Genomic DNA, 22,215 nt, shown 5'->3' with positions numbered 1-22,215 from the left:
AATACATTTACTAGTATACTTCCCAGTCTTCTGAATCATTAATTTTTCCTTTTTTGGTTTATAAGGAACAGTTTTGCTCTGCAGTAATTTTTCCCATTGAAACTTTTTTTCTGGACTATTAATTGTCTAAATATTTTTAAGCTAGCATTGTGACAGAGTCAAAGCTAGTTTAATAATCTGCCAGATTTCTTTACCACTACATTCCTGACTATGAACAGGATCAATCAAATAGGTACAAATTATGATGTTTAAGACACCACTGCTAAGCCAGTTCACTTTTAGAAGCTGGTTTCCGCTTTTAGAAGTTGGTCCCTAGCCAAACCTGTTGGGGCTGGCTGCTGGGAGTCTCTGCAGTGCTTCAAGTACCAGAGCTGACAATAATAATATTACAAGAGTTGATGGGCCAACTTTTGGAGATGACAGCCTAAGTGAGCCTAGCTAGTCCTGTATCTCACCCACATCATCTAACTGCCTGTAGTCATAAGTGCAGGGTGTTATCAGACAGTGGTGGACATGCAAAAGATTTTGCAAAGATAAATGGTAGAAAAACTGCAGTAGACAAGGACTTAGTAAATAAGCACTGCTTACCCTCACTTTGGGATTCTGGAATATTTAATGTACTAGCACTGAACATATTAAAGAATCACTATGTCTTTAGAGTGGTTTGCATTGTGGTGTGGTAGAAAGAGCATGAACCTTTCAAATTCAAAATTCTAGATTTATTTTGATCACCATTTAGCTATATAACTTTGATCACCATCTAGCTATATAACTTCAAGAATTCATTTTACTTCTTGGAGCCTTTCATCTATACTGGGGCTAATGCCTACCTTGCAAGGCCATTAGGATTATTTATATGGATATTGTTGTGATGATCAACAGTAATATAATTGTGATTGACCACAGAACACTGGACTAAGCCTGTTGTGGGTTCTCAGTAAATAATAGATGTGTACAACATGAAGTGCAGTGTGTCTCATGTTCAAGGTTAGATCACTCAAGGTTAAATGTCCTAAGAACATTTGGGCTTTTTCCAATAGCTTATATGGCCAATAAAGTCCTGTCAAGGAATCACTAGAGTTCTCTTGGTGATAGTAATTTCCCCCAGCAATTGGTTGGAACTAATCTAACCTGATATTTGCATTGTCATTATATATACAACTTCATTTTAAAAGTTTACTTGTTTTATTTATGAAATACATAGTTTTTTTAATTTTTAAGTTTATTTGAGCTAAACTGATGTATGTCAGGGAACAAGATCTCAAATGCTCCTATAAAATATATAGTGTGGAATGTTTTTCTGTGTGTGTGTGTGTGTGTGTGTATGTTTATTGATTTCAGAGAGGAAGGAAGAGAGAGAGAGAGATAGAAACATCAGTGATAAGAAAGAATCATTGATCTGCTACCTCCTGCACATCCCCCACTGGGTTTTGAGCCCACAACCCGGGCATGTGCCCTTGACCAGAATTAAACTTGGGACCTTTCAGTTCACATGCTGATGCTCTATCCACTGAGCCAAACCAGCTAGGGGTGAAACATATAGTTTTAATTATGAAACACTTAAGGTTCCATATTTTGCAGATCTCCTAAAGGAACTAGTAAATAAATGGAACTGTAGATGTGAACTAATAAGGTTAAGAAGAAAAATCAAGAAAATACTGTAACATTTGACTGAAGTATTAACTCCTCTATTTATACTACGGAACCAATTTATTTTCCTCTCCCAGCCTTGAAGAGCCCAGCAGCATTCCATGAGCAGATAAAAAGCTTGGAACGAGCCAGAGTAAGAAATCTCACTTTAAAATGTTCTACTTCTCTGCTTCTCTCTTATTTCAAAGTACCAGGGGACAAGTAGCAATCTTACTCCTAAATATGTCAAAAGAGGAACTGCAGTGAATTTGCAAGATATATGCCATATAGAGTAATATATCCTGGGTTAATTTTATCTTGGAAGTTGGTAGAAAATACATGACATTCAAATTTTGTTTTTAAAACTAGTGACTAATTTTATATATATATAAGACAAATCATATAAAAATACTTCTTTGCTTACTTGCTTTCAGAGCATAACCAATTTTCAGAATAATAATGAAGTAATTCTGCCATTTGTTACCCCAGCAGATGGACACAGACCCTACTGTGTTACCTGTACATCTGACCAAGGGTAGGAGAATCTGACCGAATGAATGAATATGGCCACAAGCCACTCTGTTTTATTCTGAGCTGACTCCATAATAGTTGCACACCGAATTGATATTTATTACTTTTCTTTAAAAGTACTAATATGCACATTTTTCTTTTTGTTTTAGGAAAAACTTCTATCATGTTTTATGAAAAGCATTTTCCAAAAATTCCTTTAGAATTTTCTCAGGATGCAATAATGATCTCTTAGGGTCTTACAAAATATAAAACTCTATTGTTTAGAGTTGAGTACAATTCTGAATAAGAAAATCTGATCAAGGATATGAACTCACCAAAGAAAATATATGAGTAATTTTAGTAAATTATTATTTAGGTGGATTTTTTTTTTACTTGACCTGAAGTTTATATTTTTTTAAATATTTAAATGTGTCTGTTCAAAAATCAGTTTTTAAAATTATGAGCCTTTGCCTTTCCCAAGTTTTAAAATAAAGGTCCATAACTTGATTACTTTATACCAGCATATACTATGTCCTTGTACAATTTTGAAGGCTGCAATTTAAATCATATATTGGATAATAGTTTCTCAAAGCATTAATTTCTACTTTTCTCTTTCTCTCAAAATCATGACCAAAAGGGTATCAATTAATTTAAATGGAGTACCTTGAGAGAAAAATATGTAAAACCACAATTAGTCATAATCAATTTATGACAAGATTTTTCTTTTTTTTAAGACTGAAAACTTTTTGAAGCACAAGATTCGAAGCCGACCAGATCGTTCTGAACTTGTCAGGATGCACATTTTAGAAGGTAAAAGTTTTATTTCTGCTTATTTTATGTGAGAATGCCGCCATTTCTCTTTATTCCCATTTAATAACTTTACCCCACAGGCTGACATCCTCCATGGATAGCAACATGAAAACCCAAAGTTATGTTAGATACATGGGAAAGGTTTGATTCTCCAAATAACCTACTGATCGACTGACTCTTCCCCAACCAGCTGGTACATAGGTGTCTATCACACTGTTCTGGAAAAACATTTTCAGTCCAAAGGAATTCTTCTTCAGCAAGAGACATGTGCCCACTCATTAAGTAATAAAGGGTACAATAGCCACAAGTCTAACCATAGATTTTCAGCTACTTGGACCCTGTTATGTCTGCCTGGTAGAATGTCCATACCTTACATTATTGCTTTGTTGCTACTTGCCCACAACAATCCAGCTTGATTTGACCATTATCTTAAACACCCTCTACTCAGTCCATCAAATTTTCTCTTCTGGCCTCATCACTTATAAAGCTGGTAGGGATAATTCTATTTCATCTTTCTTGAGACAAATGGCTAAGGCCAGGATATTTTTCTCTCTGAAGACATGGCACTCTTTTTTTTTATTATGGTTGGCACTATTACACATGCCCCCCGGCTCCCCCTTTGCCTTCACCATTGTTGCCTGTGCCCATGGGCTACACATATGCATTTCTATTCTTTGGCTAATCTCTTCTCATCCCCCCACCCCTACACTCCTCCCCTCACAGCTCTGTCAGTCTGTTCCATGCCTCCATGCCTCTGATCCTATTATATTTTGTCCGTCAGTTTATTTTGGTCATTAGCTTCCACATATAAGTGAGAGCATATGGCATTTGTCTTTCTCTGACTGGCTTATTTCGCTTAGTTTAATCTCCAGGTCCATCCATACTATTACGAAAGGAAAGAGCTCCTTTTTTACAGCTGAGAGAGAGACAGACAGACAGACAGACATTGATGTAAGAAATGTCGATCCCATCAGGGGTTGAACCCACCATGTTTTGGTATACAGGACCAACACTCTCCACCTGAGCCACACGGGCTTTTATCCACTCATCTACCGATTGATACTCTGGCTCTTTCCAGACCTTGGCTATCGTAAACACTGCTATGAACATCAGGGTACATATATTCTTTCTTATTAGTGTTTCGGGGTTCTTCGGATATATTCCCAGAAGTGGGTCCACTGGGTGAAACAGCAGTTCCATTTGTAATTTTTTTAGGAAACTCCACACTGTTTTCCACAGTGGCTGAATACAGAGCATTCTTGAAAGCTGGTATCACTACCATAAATTTCCCAAGTTACATTTTCTTTCCTTGTTTTGCTTCTCTGACTAATTTATTGAGCAAAACAAGGAGCTTGACCCTGTGATAGTCTTCCGTATGTTAAAACTTGAAAAGATACAGAAAGAACCTGAAAATTCCTCAAATATTCAGATACAATTATTATGTAGAGGAAAGATTAGATCTGTTCTCTCTTGCCTGATGACAGATTTAGTATCAGAATTAGGTTGACGTTAATAGTAAGGTATTAGGTTGTAGCTCAACGTAAGGAATAATACCCTAAAAATACAGACTCTTCAGGAAGCCACATCGTGGCTGTGATCAGAGGTGTTTAGTGATTGGCCAGTGAGCTAGACACCAGAGGCCAGCAAGTGAACCTGTCTTCATGGAGTTTACATTCTAATGGCACCGACAGACAAACAAAATAAATGAATTACAGATTCAGAAAAGTGCTCTATATGGAATAAAGAGGCTGCTATGAGGATGAGTACAGGCTGACACCATATTAATGATATTGTAAAGAAGCTACAAGCATAAAGTTAGTCTCTACAACCTCAAGTAGGGTCTTTTCTAGTACAAAGAATCTATGATTATGTGACCGTCTTCATATCAGGGGCAGGAAGTGGAAGCCTCTGGCTGGCAAACTCTTCCGGTTGTGTTCTCAGAAGTCCACTGAACTAAAATACTCCAGTGGTAGGGCAGGAGCAGCTACCAGCTAGCAGGGATAAGTGAGCCTCCAAAGAAGTAATTTACTGGTAAGTGACTAGATACATTAACTGGTAAGTGACATTTATCTAGTCACTTACCAGTAAATTACTTCTTTCTCTGCCTGCAGACCTCATGACCTATAAGAGGCATTTTTGGAGGAACAATGCTGCCTGTTTCATCTTACCCCTAACTGTAACAGACTTTATTAATATAATTAAAACCAAGGCCAAAACTATCAAAAGAAATCATATTTGCTTTTTATAAAGAAGGCTACCCAATATTTAAAAACCTAATCATGTACATGAATGAACCTTAAGTGATGTTTTTAAGACATCTGTCCTTGGAATTTTTGAAGAAAAAAATGTGTCATCTATACTGTTTAAAATGTCTTAAAACCATCCCCAACTTATTTTAACATTATCCCAATTTTATTGGCTTGGATATTTGGCAGCAAAAGTCTAAATTATTTTCTGAAGTTCAGCAGCTAAAATCCAGCCTCAGCCTAATGGAAATGAGGTGGTAATAAGACTAGGGACAGCAATATACCGAAATACCAGCCTCTGAGTATTTATTTTTGGAATATATTCTTTCCAAACATATTCCTGATATCACGAAGATTGTGTTGACGGGAGAGAAGAGGAAGGCAGAAGACTGCTCTACCTAGATCTTAGCAGAAGCATTTAAATATCCATCTAAGAGTGCATGATCTAATTCTCGCAACCTGTCATCCTCTATTGTTGGGAGTGTTTTACTTAACAAGATTGGGGCCACAGTTAATTATATACAAAGTCATAAAAATGAGATGACTACACGTTATTTTAACTTACGAACATGCATTTATTTGCCAAAATTCTGAGGAGGGCTAGGACCTTCACTTTGCGGAAGGCTTTAATGAATGGAGTTCACTTCATCTTTCTTGTATAAAGCACAACTAGTGTACATTGTCTACAATTTCCATTTATGGTGAAAGAAAAACTTAGACACTTGAAAAGCAATGTGAGTTTTTAAATCCTAGATTTTATAATTTTCCCCAAATCTTTTATAGTTATTAACTGCCCTAATTTGACAGTAGTTTTTTAATGATTGACCTTTCTCAAATTGTTCTGAAGGATTTGTACAGATTTCTAAGAGCATTTGAACAGGTTTCATTTTATTTTTTTATTCTTATACTTTTTAAAGTCTTTATTGTTGAAAGTATTAATAATCATTCTATTTTTGAACTTTGTTTTTCCTCATAACATCTAATTATATTTTGTATTGACATTAGCAATCCTGACAGATATGAACTATTTTGTGGACAGTCATGGTTTTGGCAAGCATATAAATCAACTAGTGGAAAGATAAGTGCAGTGACTCGTGATCAATATGGGTTTGAGCTGTACAGGTCCAATATATGATTTTTTCAGTAAATGCTATAAATGTATTTTGTCTTCCTTAAAATTTTCTTAGTATCATTTTACTCTAGCTTACTTTATTCTAAGAATACTGTGAATAATACATATAATATATAAAATATGTGTTAATTGGCTATTTAAGTTATCAGTAATGCTTCTGGTCAACAGTAGGCTATTAGTAGTTAAGTTATATGTAGATTTTTTAAATATATATATATTTTATTGATTTTTCACAGAGAGGAAGAGAGAGGGATAGAGAGTTAGAAACATCAATGAGAGAGAATCATCAATCAGCTGCCTCTTGCACACCCCCTACTGGGGATATGCCCACAACCAAGGTACATACCCTTGACCAGAATTGAACCTGGGACCTTTCAGTTCACAGGCCAATGCTCTATCCACTGAGCCAAACCAGTCCTGGCTATATGTAGATTTTTGAACACACCAAACCCCACCGAGGTGTTCAATGGTCAGCTGTACTCAGATGCTCAGCAGAGTAGTTTATCAGCCTCAGGTTTGCAGTGAGCTTTGGCTTCAACAGGACATTTTACCTACAAAATGAAGAACAGCAGTTAATCCTGAGAGTGCTTACAGAGAATTTCATTAAAAGACCTTCTGTATAATTTAAGAGGCAAGCAACTTTCAACTTAAAATTCTGAGTTAACACCTCATCATTATGTTTGAACTATTATAAACATTATTTAGAACAATGTAATAAAATGTTAGTGAGAGTTATGATAAATACAAGTAATTGACAGAATTATGCAAATGAACAAGTTATGATGTTTATAATAGTTTCACAACTTCATTTATTTGTAAGTAGATGAGTTGATGCTTCTATATGACCAGTAATTACTATGTACAGTAATTGAATGTTCTAACAGACACTGGGTTATTTATGTATGCAGAAATAAAGCCAAATTCTTAATTATGGTGATTGACTCTCAGACACATGGGGATCAATACAAGAATGTGACTTGAAGCTCTTCTCACTGACTCCTGCAGAGGTTTATATCCTAAAATACAGACTTCTAAGATACAGTGTCTCTCCTCTGGGAACTGACTTTCCAATGAAGCCAAATCTAAAACAGTGAATTTCATGAACCATGGACCATATCTGTCTTGTTCACCCTCTGTATCCTGATATCTAATAAATGTGAATATGTCCCTCTTGCCATAAATGAACAATAGCAGTGCCCCATTTTTTGCTTAAGTTCATGTTAATTTGAGTCAATGGGCATCCATTTGTATAGGCAGTATAAAGCTATCCAGGACTAAAAATATAAAATATATACTGGAACAGTCTTAAAAAGTCATTTTCTTTTCCCATAAATATGTTGAGAACACATCAATATGTTTAAACCAATTTAACTTAAATTAGTTGGCTTGAAATAGCATTGTGGACTAGAGACAGTAATTCAAGTAATGGTTTAAACTGTGTTTCTTCTTTTAGAAACATTCGCAGAGCCATCCCTGCAGGCCACTCAGATGAAGTTGAAAAGAGCCCGCCTAGCTGATGATCTGAATGAAAAGATTGCTCAGAGACCTGGTCCTATGGAGCTGGTAGAGAAAAACATCCTGCCTGTAGACTCCAGTGTTAAGGAAGCAATTATAGGCAAGACTCTAAAAGTTTATTCTGGGAGGAAAAAAAGCTTGGCAGTTATAGAGAAAACAAATTTACTTTTAAAGGCCAGCACCAGTCCTAAGTATTGTTTTCTGGTGGGTTGGAAATTAACACTTGCATTGATTCCATGATTATTATTATTACAGTTGTCCCTCGGCATCCAAGGTAGATTGGTTCCAGGACCCCCCATGGATACCAAAATCCTTGGATGCTCAAGTCCTGAATATAAATGCCATGGTATTCGCATTTAACCTACCTACCATCCTCCCATATACTTCAGATCATTTCTAGATACCTAATACCATGTTAATGCTATGTAAATAGTTGTTAAACTATATTGCTTGGGAATAATGGCCAGAAAAAGTCTGTACATGTTCAGTACAGAGGCATTCATCTTAGACCTAACTGTGTAGTGCATGTCAGCAATAACGTCACGTTTTGGGGGAATATTTTTTATCTGGAGTTGTTTGAATCTGAGGATGCAGAACCCACAGATACAGAAGGCTGACTGTATATTAACTATTGTTAACAATAGCATCTCTTACCAGTTAACACAGAGATTCTCCTTACATCCTAGGTTTAAGTCTTTAAGTTCTGATTTCCTTATCACATTTGTCTAAGTTAGACTTATGGTACTATGCTGTTTAGTTCATTGTTTTGTTTAAAATTTTTACAAAGTTATTATTTTTGTTCTATTTACTTCTAAGAAAGATAAAGAAAAATAGCTTGTTCTTTGTTAGTTCAGCAAGGTAAATAGCAGATGAGTATATATGTATTCATTATGAATGGTAGTATTTTGTCCATCTTAACTCATTTTTATCGTACTTTGTTACTAATGTTTCTACTTTTTTCTGGTATAAGATTTAGCATGAAAAATAGATTCCAGAATAATGCCACTTACTCAGCAAGCAAATTTGTTTTGGTTAATCCTCACCTAAGGATATTTTTCCATTGGTTTTTAAAGAGAGTGGAAGGGATAGGGAGAGACAGAGAGAAACATCAGTGTTAGAGAGACACATCAATTGGTTTCCTCCTACCTGAACCAGATCAGGGCCAGGGATCGAGCCTGCAACCTAGGTACATGCCCTTGACAGGAATCAAACCTGGCACCCTTCAGTCCATAGGTTAACTCTCTATTCACTGAGCCAAACCAGCTAAGGCTCTACAAGCAATTTTTAAAGTTAATATTCTACTTGAAAAACTATGATAGTTTCCATTACTCGTGGGACTTTCTGTTTTGCATTAGTATGAATTTCAATCTTAAGCAATTTGTAGTCCATAATTCGAAGTGATACAATCAACTATGATTCTTTTTAATCCCAAGGAAACGGGCTTCCAAAAGCAAGGTAACAGTATAGCTGGGCTACTCCATGAAGTGGGACTTAGCACAATACCCAGTCACCAGCCCCATTTCCCATTGCCTATTAATGCTTTGTAATAGTTGGATTCCAAATCAAGATCCAAATAAGGTCCACATGTTGCCTTTGGCTGATACACCTCTTAAGTCTTAATCTTGTACATGGGTCTTTCTCCTCCTTTCATTTCTCACTATTTGTTTGTTGATAAATGTGGTAGTTTTATCTGTGGCATTTTGATTTTACTGGATGCATTTGCATCCCCGGGTGTCATTAAAAACTTCTATCTCCTGTACTTCCTATAACTGGTAGTTGGATTTAAAGGCTTGATTTGATTCATGTTTGATTCCCCCCCTCCCCCCAAGTACTTAAGGTAGGTAGTGGTGAGATATATATATATATATCCAGATTCCTAAGTTCTTAGAGAGAAAAAAAAAAAACACACCAATGTTTCTCCTCCTTTTTCATTTTAATTTTGGTATTTACAAATCATTTCTTTCTTTAGGTGTTGGGAAGGAAGGCTATCCCCAAACTCAGGGTGATTTCTCATTTGACGAAGACAGTAGTGATGCTTTGTCTCCAGACCAGCCCGCCAGCCAGGAGTCGCAGGGCTCGGCTGCATCCCCAAGTGAGCCAAGAGTTAGTGAGTCACCGTCTCCTGTGACTGCAAACACTCCAGCCCAGGTATCATCCTTGTTTCTACCCCTAAATAGAGAACGTACCTTGCTTTTTTGTATATCAAGTATATATCTTGTATTTTACATATCAGTACATTCTCACTAGAAGTCTGAAAATATGGAGAAATATCTATTCACTTGTAATCTAACCACTGTTAACATTTTTCAATAGAGTCTTGCATTTTTATTTTAGTTTGTAACTCTTAAAATTTCTCACATAATTTTTTTAGATATAATTCATATATCATAAAGTCCACCTTTTTCTTACCACCTTTACCATTTATTTTATTTTATTGGTTTCAGAGAAGAAGGGAGAGGGAGAGATAGAAACCTCAATGATGAGAGAGATTAATTGATCGGCTGCCTCCTGCTTCCCCCTATGGAGGATCGAGCCTACAACCCAGGCGTGTGCCCTTGATCAGAATCGAACCGGGGCCCTCCAGTCCACAGGTCAACACTCTATCCACTGAGCCAAACCAACTAGGGCACCACCTTCACCATTTTAAAGTGTACAGTTGAGTAATGTTAAATATACTCACATTGTTGTGCAAGATTGCCAGAATGTTTTCGTGTTGCAAAACTGAAATTATACCCAGTAAACAACTCCCAGTTCCTCCTTCCCCCAGGCCCTAGCAACCACCATTCAGTTTCTGTCTTTATGAATTGAACTGCATTAGATATTTCATATTAGTATTGGGTCGGCAGCTAAGTAATTGCGGGTTTCACACATATATGGCTTCAGTTGAATTTTTAGTTTGCAGACGTAGTACAAATGTAAAACACATTTTGTTATTTGATAGTTGGCTATTCAGCTGTTAATCAGTAAAAAAAGTTTTTTGATCTGTTTTGTGGTTTTCGTTTGGCGTTCGTTGAAAAATGGAAAATCAAAAGGAACATTTTCGTCATATTTTGCTTTTTTATTTCCGCAAAGGGAAAACGCATCGCAAGCTCATAAAAAGTTATGTGCTGTTTATGGTGACGAAGCCTTAAAAGAACGGCAGTGTCAAAATTGGTTTGCCAAATTTCGTTCTGGTGATTTTTCACTCAAAGATGAAAAACGCTCTGGTCGTCCAGTTGAAGTTGATGACGCCCTAATCAAAACAATAATCAATTCAAACTGTCACAGTACAACACGTGAGATTGCAGAGAAGCTTCATGTATCACATACATGCATTGAAAATCACTTAAAACAACTTAGCTATGTTCAAAAACTTGATACATGGGTTCCTCACGAACTGAAAGAATCACAGTTAACGCAACGCATTAGCAGCTGCAATTTGCTAAAGAAACGTAATGAAAATGATCCATTTTTAAAACGACTGATAACTGGCGATGAAAAATGGGTTGTTTACAACAATATCAAGCGGAAAAGATCGTGGAGCAGGCCAGGTGAACCAACTCAAACAACATCAAAAGCTGATATTCATCAAAAGAAGGTTTTGTTATCAGTTTGGTGGGATTACAAAGAAATTGTCTACTTTGAACTCTTACCACCCAACCGAACGATCAATTCTGATGTCTACATTGAACAACTAACGAAATTAAACAATGCAGTTGAAGAAAAGCGGCCCGAATTGACAAATCGAAAAGGTGTTGTATTCCATCATGACAATGCAAGGCCACACACATCTTTGGTCACTCGGCAAAAATTAATGGAGCTTGGTTGGGATGTTTTGCCACATCCACCATATAGTCCTGACCTTGCACCATCTGATTACTTTTTGTTTCGATCTTTACAAAACTCCTTGAATGGTAAAAATTTCAATAATGATGATGATGTCAAATCGTACCTGATTCAGTTTTTTGCTAATAAAAACCAGAAGTTTTTTGAACGTGGGATTATGATGCTGCCTGAAAGATGGCAAAAGGTCATTGATCAAAATGGGCAATACATTACAGAATAAAGTTATTTAGTTCCATGAAAAAATTGTCTTTGATTTTCTTTAAAAAATCCGCAATTACTTACTTGCCGACCCAATAGAATCATACAGTATTTTTCTTTTTGTGACTGTCTTATTTTACTTAATATAATGTCCTCAAGGTTCATCCATGTTGTAGTATGTGACAGAACCTCCTTTATTTTTAAGGCTGAATAATACTCCACTGTATGGATTTACATTTTTTTATCCATTTGTCAATGGATGTTGGGTGGTCCCATCTCTTGACTATTGTGAATAATGGTGCTGTGTACATGGGTTTTCAATTCTTTTGGGCATATACTCAGAAGTGAAATTGCTGGATCATATGGTTACTCTATTTTTAATTTGCTAAGGAAGCTGCATATAGGTCTCCATAGTTGCTATACCATTTCATATTCCGCAGTGCACGAGGATTCCAATCAGCCACATCCTTGCTGACGCTTGTTAATTTATGTTCTTGTAATAGTAGCCATGCCAGTGGTGTGAGGTGATATCTCACTGTGCTTTTGATTTGCATTTCTTTAATGATCAGTGATATTGAGCATCTTTTCATATGCTTGTTGACTATTTCTATATTATCTTTGGAGAAATTTCTGTTAAAGTATTTTGCCCATTTTTTAATCAGGTTGTTTTTCTATTGTTGAGTTGTAGTTCTTTACATATTCTGGATATTAATCTTTTATCAGATATATGATTTGCAAATATTTTCTCCCATTCCATGTGTCACTTCTTCACTCTGTTGATAGTGTCCTTAAATGCAAATAAGTTTTTAAGTTTGATATAGTCCCTTGTCAATAAATATATGCATCGCTTTTTATTGCTACACTAGAGGTCCAGTGCACAAAATTCATGCATGGGAATGGGGGTATCCCTCAGCCCAGCCTGCACCCTCTCCAATCTGGAACTCCTTGGGGGATGTCCAACTGCTGGTTTAGGCCTGATTTCACAGTTGGACATCTCTCTCAGAGTCTGGGACTGTTGGCTCCCCACCACTCGCTTGCCTGCCTACCTGCCTGATGGCCTCTAACAGCTTCTGCCTGCCAGCCTGATCATCCCCTAATCACTCCCCTGCCAGTTTGATCAATACCTAACTGCTCCCCTGCTGGCCCAATTGCCCCCAACTGCCCTCTCCTGCCGACCTGGTCACCCCCAACTGCCCTCCCTTGCAGGCCCCCCCCCCAACTGCCCTCCCCTATAGGCCTGGTCCCCCCAACTGCCTTCCCTCCCCTGCAGACTCGGTTGCCCCCAACTACCTTCCCCTGCAAGCCCGGTCACCCCCAACTGCCCTCCCCTACAGACCTGTTCCCCCACAACTGCCCTCCTCTGATGGCCTGGTCACCCCTAACTGCCCTCCCCTCCATGCCTGGTCCCCCCAACTGCCCTCTCTCCCCTACAGGCCAGTTGCCCTCAACTGCCCTCCTTCCCCTGCAGGCCTGGTTGCCCGCAACTATCCCTAAATCCCCTGCAGGCCCGATTGCCCCCAACTGCCCTCTCCTGCAGGCCCAGTCATCCCCAAATGCCCTCCCCTGCAGGCCTGGTTGCCCCCAACTGCTCTCCTTGCTGGCCTGATCACCCACAACTGCCCATCCCTGCTGGCCTGATTGTCCACAACTGCTCTCCCCTGCCAGCCATCTTGTGGCAACTATCTTGTGATCATATGGGGGCGGCTATCTTGTGTGATGGCATGATGGTCAATTTGCATATTACCTCTTTATTATATAGGATAGTATTCCATTGAACTGATACACTGCATCTCTTTTAATCAATTTCCATTGTTGGTTATTTGGACTTGTTTCCTGTTTTTCACTTATACACACAATAAGAGCTTTGTATTCTTACATATTTGCTACACCCTGGGGTGTTTTTTTTTATTGTATTGTATTCTTTTGTATTCTTACATATTTGTATTCTTACATATTTGCTACACCCTGGAGTGTTTTTTTTAAGACATACACTATTGAGCACTTATTGTATTCTTACATATTTGCTACATTGTATTCTTACATATTTGCTACACCCTGGGGTGTTTTTTTTAAGACATAACACTATTGAGCACTTATTTCATTATTTCTCTGAATAATTACCAGATATGGAAATGAACTTGAACCTTTTGTTGGGCAAAAGATAAGACAGTTTAATTGCTTTCCAGGAAGGTAATACAGATTTCTAGTCACTATGTGTTTACCACAGCAGGTAATATCATTACCTTAAGTCTTGCACACCATTTGGATATTTGACTCTTTTAATTGACTCCTTGATTTCTATTAGATTGAGTTCATTTGTTCAACAATTATATATTGAGTACCTTTTATGTGTCAGATTGTATTAGGAACTGAAAATCTAGTGCATGCAAAAGGATCTAAAATATTTTTTATAATTGCATTGGAAATTCACATTTTTTTATTTTTCAGTGGCTGTTCATGTTTCTTTTGGTTTTATAAGAACTCCTATGCTGTATAAATTTGTTGTTCTCTCCTTATGGTTGTCAACTTAATGGTCATTGATGCCAGTTCAGCCCCATTAGGAATCCCCAGTTTGGTGTGTGTTGAAGAAGGAAGCTTTATTCAGTGCAAAACAGCTCAATTGTGATACAGCTTGACTGTGAAAACAGCAGTTCTCAGGCAGCCTTGAGGCCAGGCCTCTTTCTAGGTAGACTGCTCTGCTGTGCTCCTCACTGGTCTACTCTGTGCTCTAATAAGACATCTTTGTTTTAACTCAGCCAGGGAAATGCAGTGTTCAGTGAAAGAGGAAAGTGTATTCTCAGAGGGTAGCTGGTTTATATGGACAGAAGTTACCACTCTTTGTTCTGATTGGACTGTTTTCATGCAAATGAGGACTACAAATCCTTAAATTTTGACTGGTTCAAAAGGCACTGTCCTGATTGGTCAGAATAGAACCACTCTGGTTGGTCAGAGCTGCACAACTCCAATTGGGTGGAGAAAGCCTCAGTCCCATTAGTTGAAATAGGATTCCAGGAATTCCTTTATAAGAGCTGGCTCAGATGGCAGAAAACAGTACAGGCAAGCGGGTCAGTGAGGAGGCAGGTAGTTCAGTGTAGGCTTCTCTATAAAGAGCAGTTTGCATGAAGGGTTCCTGTTAATAATGGCTGCTAGCGCCGAAACCGGTTTGGCTCAATGGTAGAGCGTCGGTCTGCGGACTGAAAGGTCCCAGGTTCGATTCCAGTCAGGGGCATGTACGTTGGCTGCGGGCACATCCCCAGTAGGGAGTGTGCAAGAGGCAGCTGGTCGATGTTTCTCTCTCATCGACGTTTCTAGCTCTCTATCTCTCTCCCTTCCTCTCTGTAAAAAATCAATAAAATATATATATTTTTTAAAAATGGCTGCTAGGCTTTGGGGTTTTTTCTTGTGATTTCTTTAATAATTGAAGTTCTTTTTTTATTTCATGTACAAGAGATAGCATTCTGTGGTAAGGTAGATATCTTAAGTTACCCATTCATAAAAGTTTAGCTGGTCCAACTTAAGGAAGTCTATATCCTTCTTGTACTGACTGACACACTGGAGGCACATATCGAGGCCATATTTCCAGATCAGACCATGTACATTTGAGCAGACATGGCAAGAATGAGAATCCTGCTAAACCTTCTCTGATGGCTCCAACAGAGTTGCTGGTTACCCATCTTGCTTTCTTTGAAGTAACGAGGCAAAAGGCTAGGCTCTGGGGGGGGTTTAAGTCAAAATTGTTGAGCTACTTAATGGGATTGGTCAAGTTCAGTAGAAAATGTCCTTGTTAAAGTCTAACATCATAAATTTTTTTAGTTGGAAAGGAATTTAGCAGTTATTTGCCTTAGCTCTTACACCAGGGGAGGTCTGGGTTCAGAGAGGTATGGAAGTTTGGGGATTAAAAATATTTGCATATTTTCTTATAGCATTTCTTCTCTTTCATGAATATCTGTCTTTCAGCATTATTTTCTTCCTTGTACTAATCACTATAATCTGAACTATATTAACATCTTTGTTATTGTGTCCATGCCTCTAAATAAATGTGAAAGTGTTAGCCTATGAGGAGAACTTAGACTCAGAGGACAAGAGCTACGTGTGTGTGTGTGTGTATGTGTCTGTCTATCTTCAACATCTAGGATAGGCCCTGGTTCAGGAAAAGTGCTCAGTAAACATTGAACTCAGCACCATGAGACTGACTAACTTCCAGCTCGTAGAAGCAGTGTTTGTGTTCTTCCTTTGAGAACAAAGCCTCTCCAGCTTGGACTCATCAAAGGTGTTGGGTAGCTACAGTTCCTATGCTCCTGTCCAAGTTTACAGGGCAAGAGTGACTAGCCCCTCAGCTTTGCTGGAGCCTGGCCTGGAAGAAGGATGGGTCAGGGACCAGCCCACAGTCCAAGGTCTAAGCAGGCAGAGAGGGAGAGCAAGGAAAACCAGCCCCTACTGTGTTCTCACATATTTGCTGCACCCTAGTTTTGAGCTTAAAAAACATTGCTAAAAAGAATGTCAAGTATGCAAGTAAATAACATTAATTCACAGTTCTACTTATCCATTTGGGTTCTTTTCTGCTTCTGTCTGAGTAGGTCAGGATAGTAGAAGCTAATAGCATGGCCTGAGCTTTTAGTAACACAGAATTTTTAGTAACACCAAAAAAATTTAGCCATCTACCTGGTAATGGCTTTACAACAGTTCACCTGTGAAGACTGTCATTCTCCTTTTTCCAGCATGGCTTGTACTATTAGTTGCTTTCCTCCTGAAACTTGGTCTCCAGCTAAGTTTGTAAGTCAGAAACTTTTAACCAGAGGTAGTCCTATCTAGTGGACTGACATTCCTTGAAGAAAAAGAGAAATAGCCATTTTTCTTAAAAAATAAGTATGATCTATTTATTGCCTTAGATCATTCTTGAACATAAACAGTTTTTATAACATGCTTTAGTATTGCTGCGGCATCATTTCTGCCTGCTGTGTGTAAACCATTAACAGTCTGCTCTTTATCTGTTAACTGAGCCTATGGGCAGATACCCACTTTAGAGAACAGTACACTCCCTACTTACACATTCAAATAAAAGAACCCAGAATCACAGCTGGCTCGCTGCAACTTTACTTGTTATGTAATTTCTGTACCATATGCCTCGAGGCCTTCTTAAATTTTATTTTATAAAATTTAAAGGATTGTGCTACCTTCATAGTATTTATAAGTAAGGGATCTGACAAAGATTCTTATTATTTATATTTTTATTCATACAATTAAAGAAGCATCTCTCTGTTAACTGTGCTATATTGTTTTGGCAAATTTTGTACTTTATTATTTAGTGTTGTTTATAGAATTTATCCAGGCATATCACTTGATATATAAAAAATATATTTATCTCCCTAAATATAATTATTTCACATTATAATAGTTCAAGGAGAAAGTACCTACCTGAAAACACTGCTTCTCATTAAACATGAAGTTTCCAAGAGGCAGGGATGTCCCATAATTTTATCTTAGTAACTTCGTACTGAACACACCGGATCCAACACACAAGCAAGTGCTTACTACCAAAAGTACACAAATTAAAAATTGTCAACAAGGACATGGAAAACTAGAACCCTTGTGCACTGTTGGTGGGACTATAAAATGCTGCAATCACTATAGAAAATGGTATAGCAGTTCTTCAAAAATGTATAATAGAACGATCATATGATCCAGCTATCCCACTCCTGAGCATATGCCTAAAAGAATTGAAAGCAGGGACTTGAACCGGTATTTGTACACCCATTTTATAGCAACATTATTCACAGTTACCAGAGGTAGAAGCAACCCATGTGTCCATCCATTACAAATGAGTGGATAAAATAGTGTTTAAACACACAATGGAATATTTTTCAGCCTTAAAAAAACAAAAAGGAAACCTGATACAGCTATAACATTGAGGACATTATGAGACGTGAAATAAGCCAAACACAAATGAAATATGTTGTATGATTCCACAGGTCATCAAGTAAATGGTGGTTGCCAGGAGCTGGGGAGCCTGGGGACTGGTTTGATGGGTACAGAGTATCAGGGCAAGTTCTGGAATGGGTGGTGGTGACAGCTGTAGGACAATGTGAATGTACTGAAGTCCATAGAACTATTCACTTTAAGTGGCTTAAATGGAAATTTTTATGTTATGTGTATTTTACCACAATTTATTTTAAAAATAGATTTTTTAAATGAGAGGGATACATGCAAATCCTCACTGCTAATTAGGCAATCAAGTAACAACTAACTGTTCAGGTGATATTGTGCTAATAGGTTAATTCACTTTTAATGTTCAACTACTTGCTCTAAAAATGAAATGTTTAAATACAAACATAAAATATCCTTCCATCTATTAAATTTTCTAAGCACATGTTTTTATTTATAATCAACTTATTCACTGAGTAGTGTTCATTTTATTTGTATGGGGATTGGAATAATACGGGGAAAAAATATTTTTTAAATAGTTACATTTTGAATCTATTTGCATATTACCATCATAATTAACATCTCAGCTGCATTCTAAATAAAAGCACATTAATTATAGATTTTAAATCAACAGTACAAAAAAATTTGTCTTTAATTATCTAGTTTTTGTCCTTTTAAATTGTGTAAAGAAATTCTAATAAAAAAAGGAACTTACCAGAGAACAGTGATTGGTCCTTGGAAGTATATCATCTTTTCAGAGGAACCAGTATAGACGCCTGAAATGTTATGAAACTTTAGTCAGTTTAAACATTTGCTCTGACTTTTTTTCTTTTGTATCACTACTTTCCCATAGCACTTTCTAGTAAGGGAAAGGTCAGTCTTTCAGATTGGAAGTGCTTTCCTTTGAGTTTATTTAGCACATAAATATCCACTCTGAGACCACAGTGTTTCCTGACATTTCCTCTCATGACGTTATAATGACAGTTACAGAACTAGCAGTCATGAGACCTATTACTTGTGATGAGAACAGTGATCAGATCCAGTAAAACAAAGCAAAGTTTGCAGCTTTTTTTTGTTTCTTTAGGGAAAAGATTCTGAAATCATTTTGAGACTGACCTTCGATAATACATGAGGTGAACTTAGGTCTCAGTGGCAGTTTACGCATATTTAAAGCATTCTCTTAAGATTTTAACATATTTCTCAACCTACTGTGAAACAAAATAAGTATTTTTTTATTGCTTGGATATTCTCTCTTAATCCTTTTTTTTAGGATAGTCATTTAAGAAGCATTAATATCTACATTTTATTTTTATTTTTGTAACTCTAGCCAGTAGGATTCTAACATTTAGATATGATCCAAGGTTTTTTGGAGGGTCCTCTCTAAGGCACATGAAACAGATTGGGAAAATGTAAAGCATTTAGCTATTTCTTCCTTTTTAACTGAATTTATTTTCAGATTAGGTAAAGTTAATCACTGGTATCTCAGTTGAGTTATTCTTGTATTATGCTGGAATCTGTGGTTTTCCGAATAGCAAAGTCACACTGAAATACCAAATGAAAATGGGAGTATCAGTCAGTAATCAGGGCTGAAGTCAGTTAGGTAGGGTCAAGAAATATAGGCAAAACGTTTCCATAAATGTTACAGTTAACACCACATTCATGCTCCTGGGTTATTTTTCAGATTATTAACACTGACTACTCTCAAATGCATCATTACTATCAAAACAGCCAGTGGGGACTAGACTGGAAAAATAGCTGCCAGGTTAGAATTTATCTGCAAGGAAATATATATTTTAAAATTCAATATCTGATTCTACTTCATATGCCAATTATTTAATAGCCAAGGAATGTTTTTCTCCTGTGTGAATATTGACCCAGAGAGAAGTATCATTTCCCAAAAATGTACAAAGTGAAAGGAAAACAAATAACTTAGAACCCTACCCCTTAGAGCAGTGATCAGCTGGCTGTCAGCTTTCATCTGGTGCCAGAGGTCCATGGAGGAGCTGGTGTTGCAGAGCCATTGGGGGCAGAAGACAGCCAGGAGCATAGGTGTCAACACTTTGGATAAGTTCTTCCTTTCATTTCTGTTTGAAAATGAAATTGAGTGTAGCCAATTTTTCAAAAGCAAGTCTTTTCTATTGTCAACACTTACAGTTACTGATAATTACTTAAAAGCTGAAATCATGGCAAAATAATAAATGTCAGAGCTAACATGGGCAGCACAATTAATTGCACACTTACACACATGCAGGCCCAGAGGCTTGAGAGTGTGACCTATCATGAGTAAAGCCACAAGGAATTTCCATTCACCCATTAAACAAATATTTATTGAGTATCTTGTATGTGCCAAGCTTCATATTTCTTGCAGCTAATAGCCTTCTGACTTTTCAGGTCATTTATTTTAAGGAGCGAAAATACAGTTTACTATTTTTAAACCCAAATACTTCAACAAGAGAACTGACTTTGATTGTTGTAATGAATTTGAGAGTTGTTTGGAAAAGTTAAGTGATAAAGAAACTTTTCCTTAAGATAAGGCTGGTAATAAGCCCAAGTAGTAATCAATAGGCAACATTTGACTGATTCATTGTAATAGTAATATCTTTTTCCAGTAAATGAATACTTAAAGAAGAGTGCTAGTTGGAATGGATTGTTAGGTGGTTGATAAAAACCTAGCCAAGCCTTCTATGGTTTCCTTTGTTAATATATGATCCCAAATTGAAATTGAATAATTGCCCAGATAACAAATTAAGTTCTTGCTTTAAGTGTGAGGATGCTGCCCATGAAACAGGTCAATCTTTACAGAAATATTTTCTTTGCAAGAGATGGGGGGAGAGGATGATGAGTACTAGTCGGGTGTGGAGGTAGCAGGAGGAGATGTGAGCTTAAGGACACGTGCAGGAGTGGGCCTGCAGGAGTGAAGCTTTCTCCCAGATGCTGCCTGGCGGTGGGTCTGGGTGTGGCAGAGGGGCTCATCAGGCCCTGAAACAAAGACTAAAGATGACATTGGAATTAGCCCGGATTAGTGAGACCTGTAAGGCAAGAAAACTTTATGAATACCATGTATGTTTTGACCATTTTACAAGAGTCCTGTACTTTTTTTTTTCTGCCAAGAAAGGGTGATTCTGACCATATTCCTGAGAAAACACTATAGTTTAATCAATCTAACCCTATTTAGAGTTAGCTTTTTCATACTAGTATTGAGGCAAAGACTTTTGGTTTTACAGAGGTAAGACATGTTATTCCTCAATCTGGGTCTATAACATAATAGTTTCCTTTTGTTTCTTTTGTATGAGGATCTTTTTTAAATGAGGTCATTGCCTTATAATTCTGGTTTTTCTATTTTTACTGTCATTGATTTCACAGACTTGTTCCCTTTCTGCCTTTTCCACCAGTTTACTACAGTGTCCCCAACAGTTCCTGAATTCTTGAAAACTACTACTACTACTACTACGGATCAGCCCCCTACAAGGTCCACAGCTCCTGTGCTCCCCTCAAACACTGTGTCCTCAGCAAAGCCTGGGCCAACACTGGTAAAGGTGGGTACTCCACATACAAACTGGTTTGAGTGTCTTGTGACTCTTGTCTGTAGCCCCATACATGGAAGACCAAGGCCTGTGTCCACACCACCCAGCCTGCCTGTTAGCCTGAAACCTTGAAGACAAAAGCATGGGAGGACTCGCTAGACCAGGCATTAATATTTGAAACTACCACCTTCAATACACGACCTATTACTCCGCAGTCACAGAACAGCACGAAGTTTGTATATAAACTACTGGAGGCACAAGGAAGGGTGTAGGGGTCTTTCTGTCAGCAGCGCCCCGTCCTTTGCCCCCCTTCCCCCTTCCCCGCCATCAAGATGGAACAAGGGAAACAGGGTAGATGGAGGTGCTTTCACACAGCATGTGAGTCCCGAATCTCACAAACAGATCTCTAATGGTAACATGATTCTGGACTTTCTACACAAGGTTAAACTCAGTGGTATTCCAGATATATTACATGACAGGTTAAAGGTTTGAGGAAGTAAGCACAGTTTTTTGATTTAGCAGATTTGGCCAGATGAAGCTTGGTTTGTTCTTCAGATAAGCTGCAGATTTGTGGCATTGTTCCCTAGTGTTTTACTTGGTCAAAATAACTCAGAATAAGTCCCAAAGAATATTAAAATGCGTGCTGTATAGTACATTTTTCAAGTTTTTTGAAGTGTACTTAAAACTGCTAAATAAAGTGGGGGTAGTGGAAAACCTGCAGAATACTTTATTCATCCCAATGTGGCTTTTGCCAAAACTAGCAGAACACAGATCTCAAACTAAAAAAGGACATTAAGGAGCCAGCTAACCCTCTCACCACCTTTCAGATGAGGAGACTGAGGCCCAAAGAAGTGAAGTGACCAGGCTAGGAAGGATGCAGTCTCCCAAGTGCCAGGCCAGCCCT

General features: G+C 37.7%; 1 protein-coding gene and 1 long non-coding RNA gene across 7 annotated transcripts in view; one reads left to right on the top strand and one right to left on the bottom strand.

Annotated features, from left to right (window-relative positions):
- Positions 1-22,215, top strand: part of MRTFB (myocardin related transcription factor B) — a 177,725-nt gene that overhangs the window by 126,773 nt on the left and 28,737 nt on the right. For all 6 annotated transcript variants that reach the window (XR_014794803.1, XM_084881107.1, XM_084881111.1 and 3 more), the window contains 5 exons: positions 1,728-1,783; positions 2,874-2,949; positions 7,781-7,942; positions 9,812-9,990; positions 21,180-21,323. Coding sequence is in view for 5 of the 6 variants with exons in the window: in XM_084881107.1 (XP_084737233.1) it covers positions 1,728-1,783; positions 2,874-2,949; positions 7,781-7,942; positions 9,812-9,990; positions 21,180-21,323 (617 nt within the window). In the remaining variant the exon portion in view is untranslated. The remainder of the gene's footprint in view (positions 1-1,727; positions 1,784-2,873; positions 2,950-7,780; positions 7,943-9,811; positions 9,991-21,179; positions 21,324-22,215) is intronic.
- LOC311621286 overlaps positions 19,759-22,215 on the bottom strand; it is a 62,289-nt gene continuing 59,832 nt past the window's right edge. Inside the window, exon 3 of the long non-coding RNA XR_014794817.1 lies at positions 19,759-19,871. This is a non-coding gene — a long non-coding RNA (uncharacterized lncRNA). The remainder of the gene's footprint in view (positions 19,872-22,215) is intronic.

Source organism: Pipistrellus hanaki (assembly GCF_964339955.1).
Source record: "Pipistrellus hanaki genome assembly, chromosome: 4".
NCBI lineage: Eukaryota > Metazoa > Chordata > Mammalia > Chiroptera > Vespertilionidae > Pipistrellus > Pipistrellus hanaki.
Note: the sequence above shows the minus strand (reverse complement) of the source record. Positions and strands in the feature narration are given on the sequence as shown.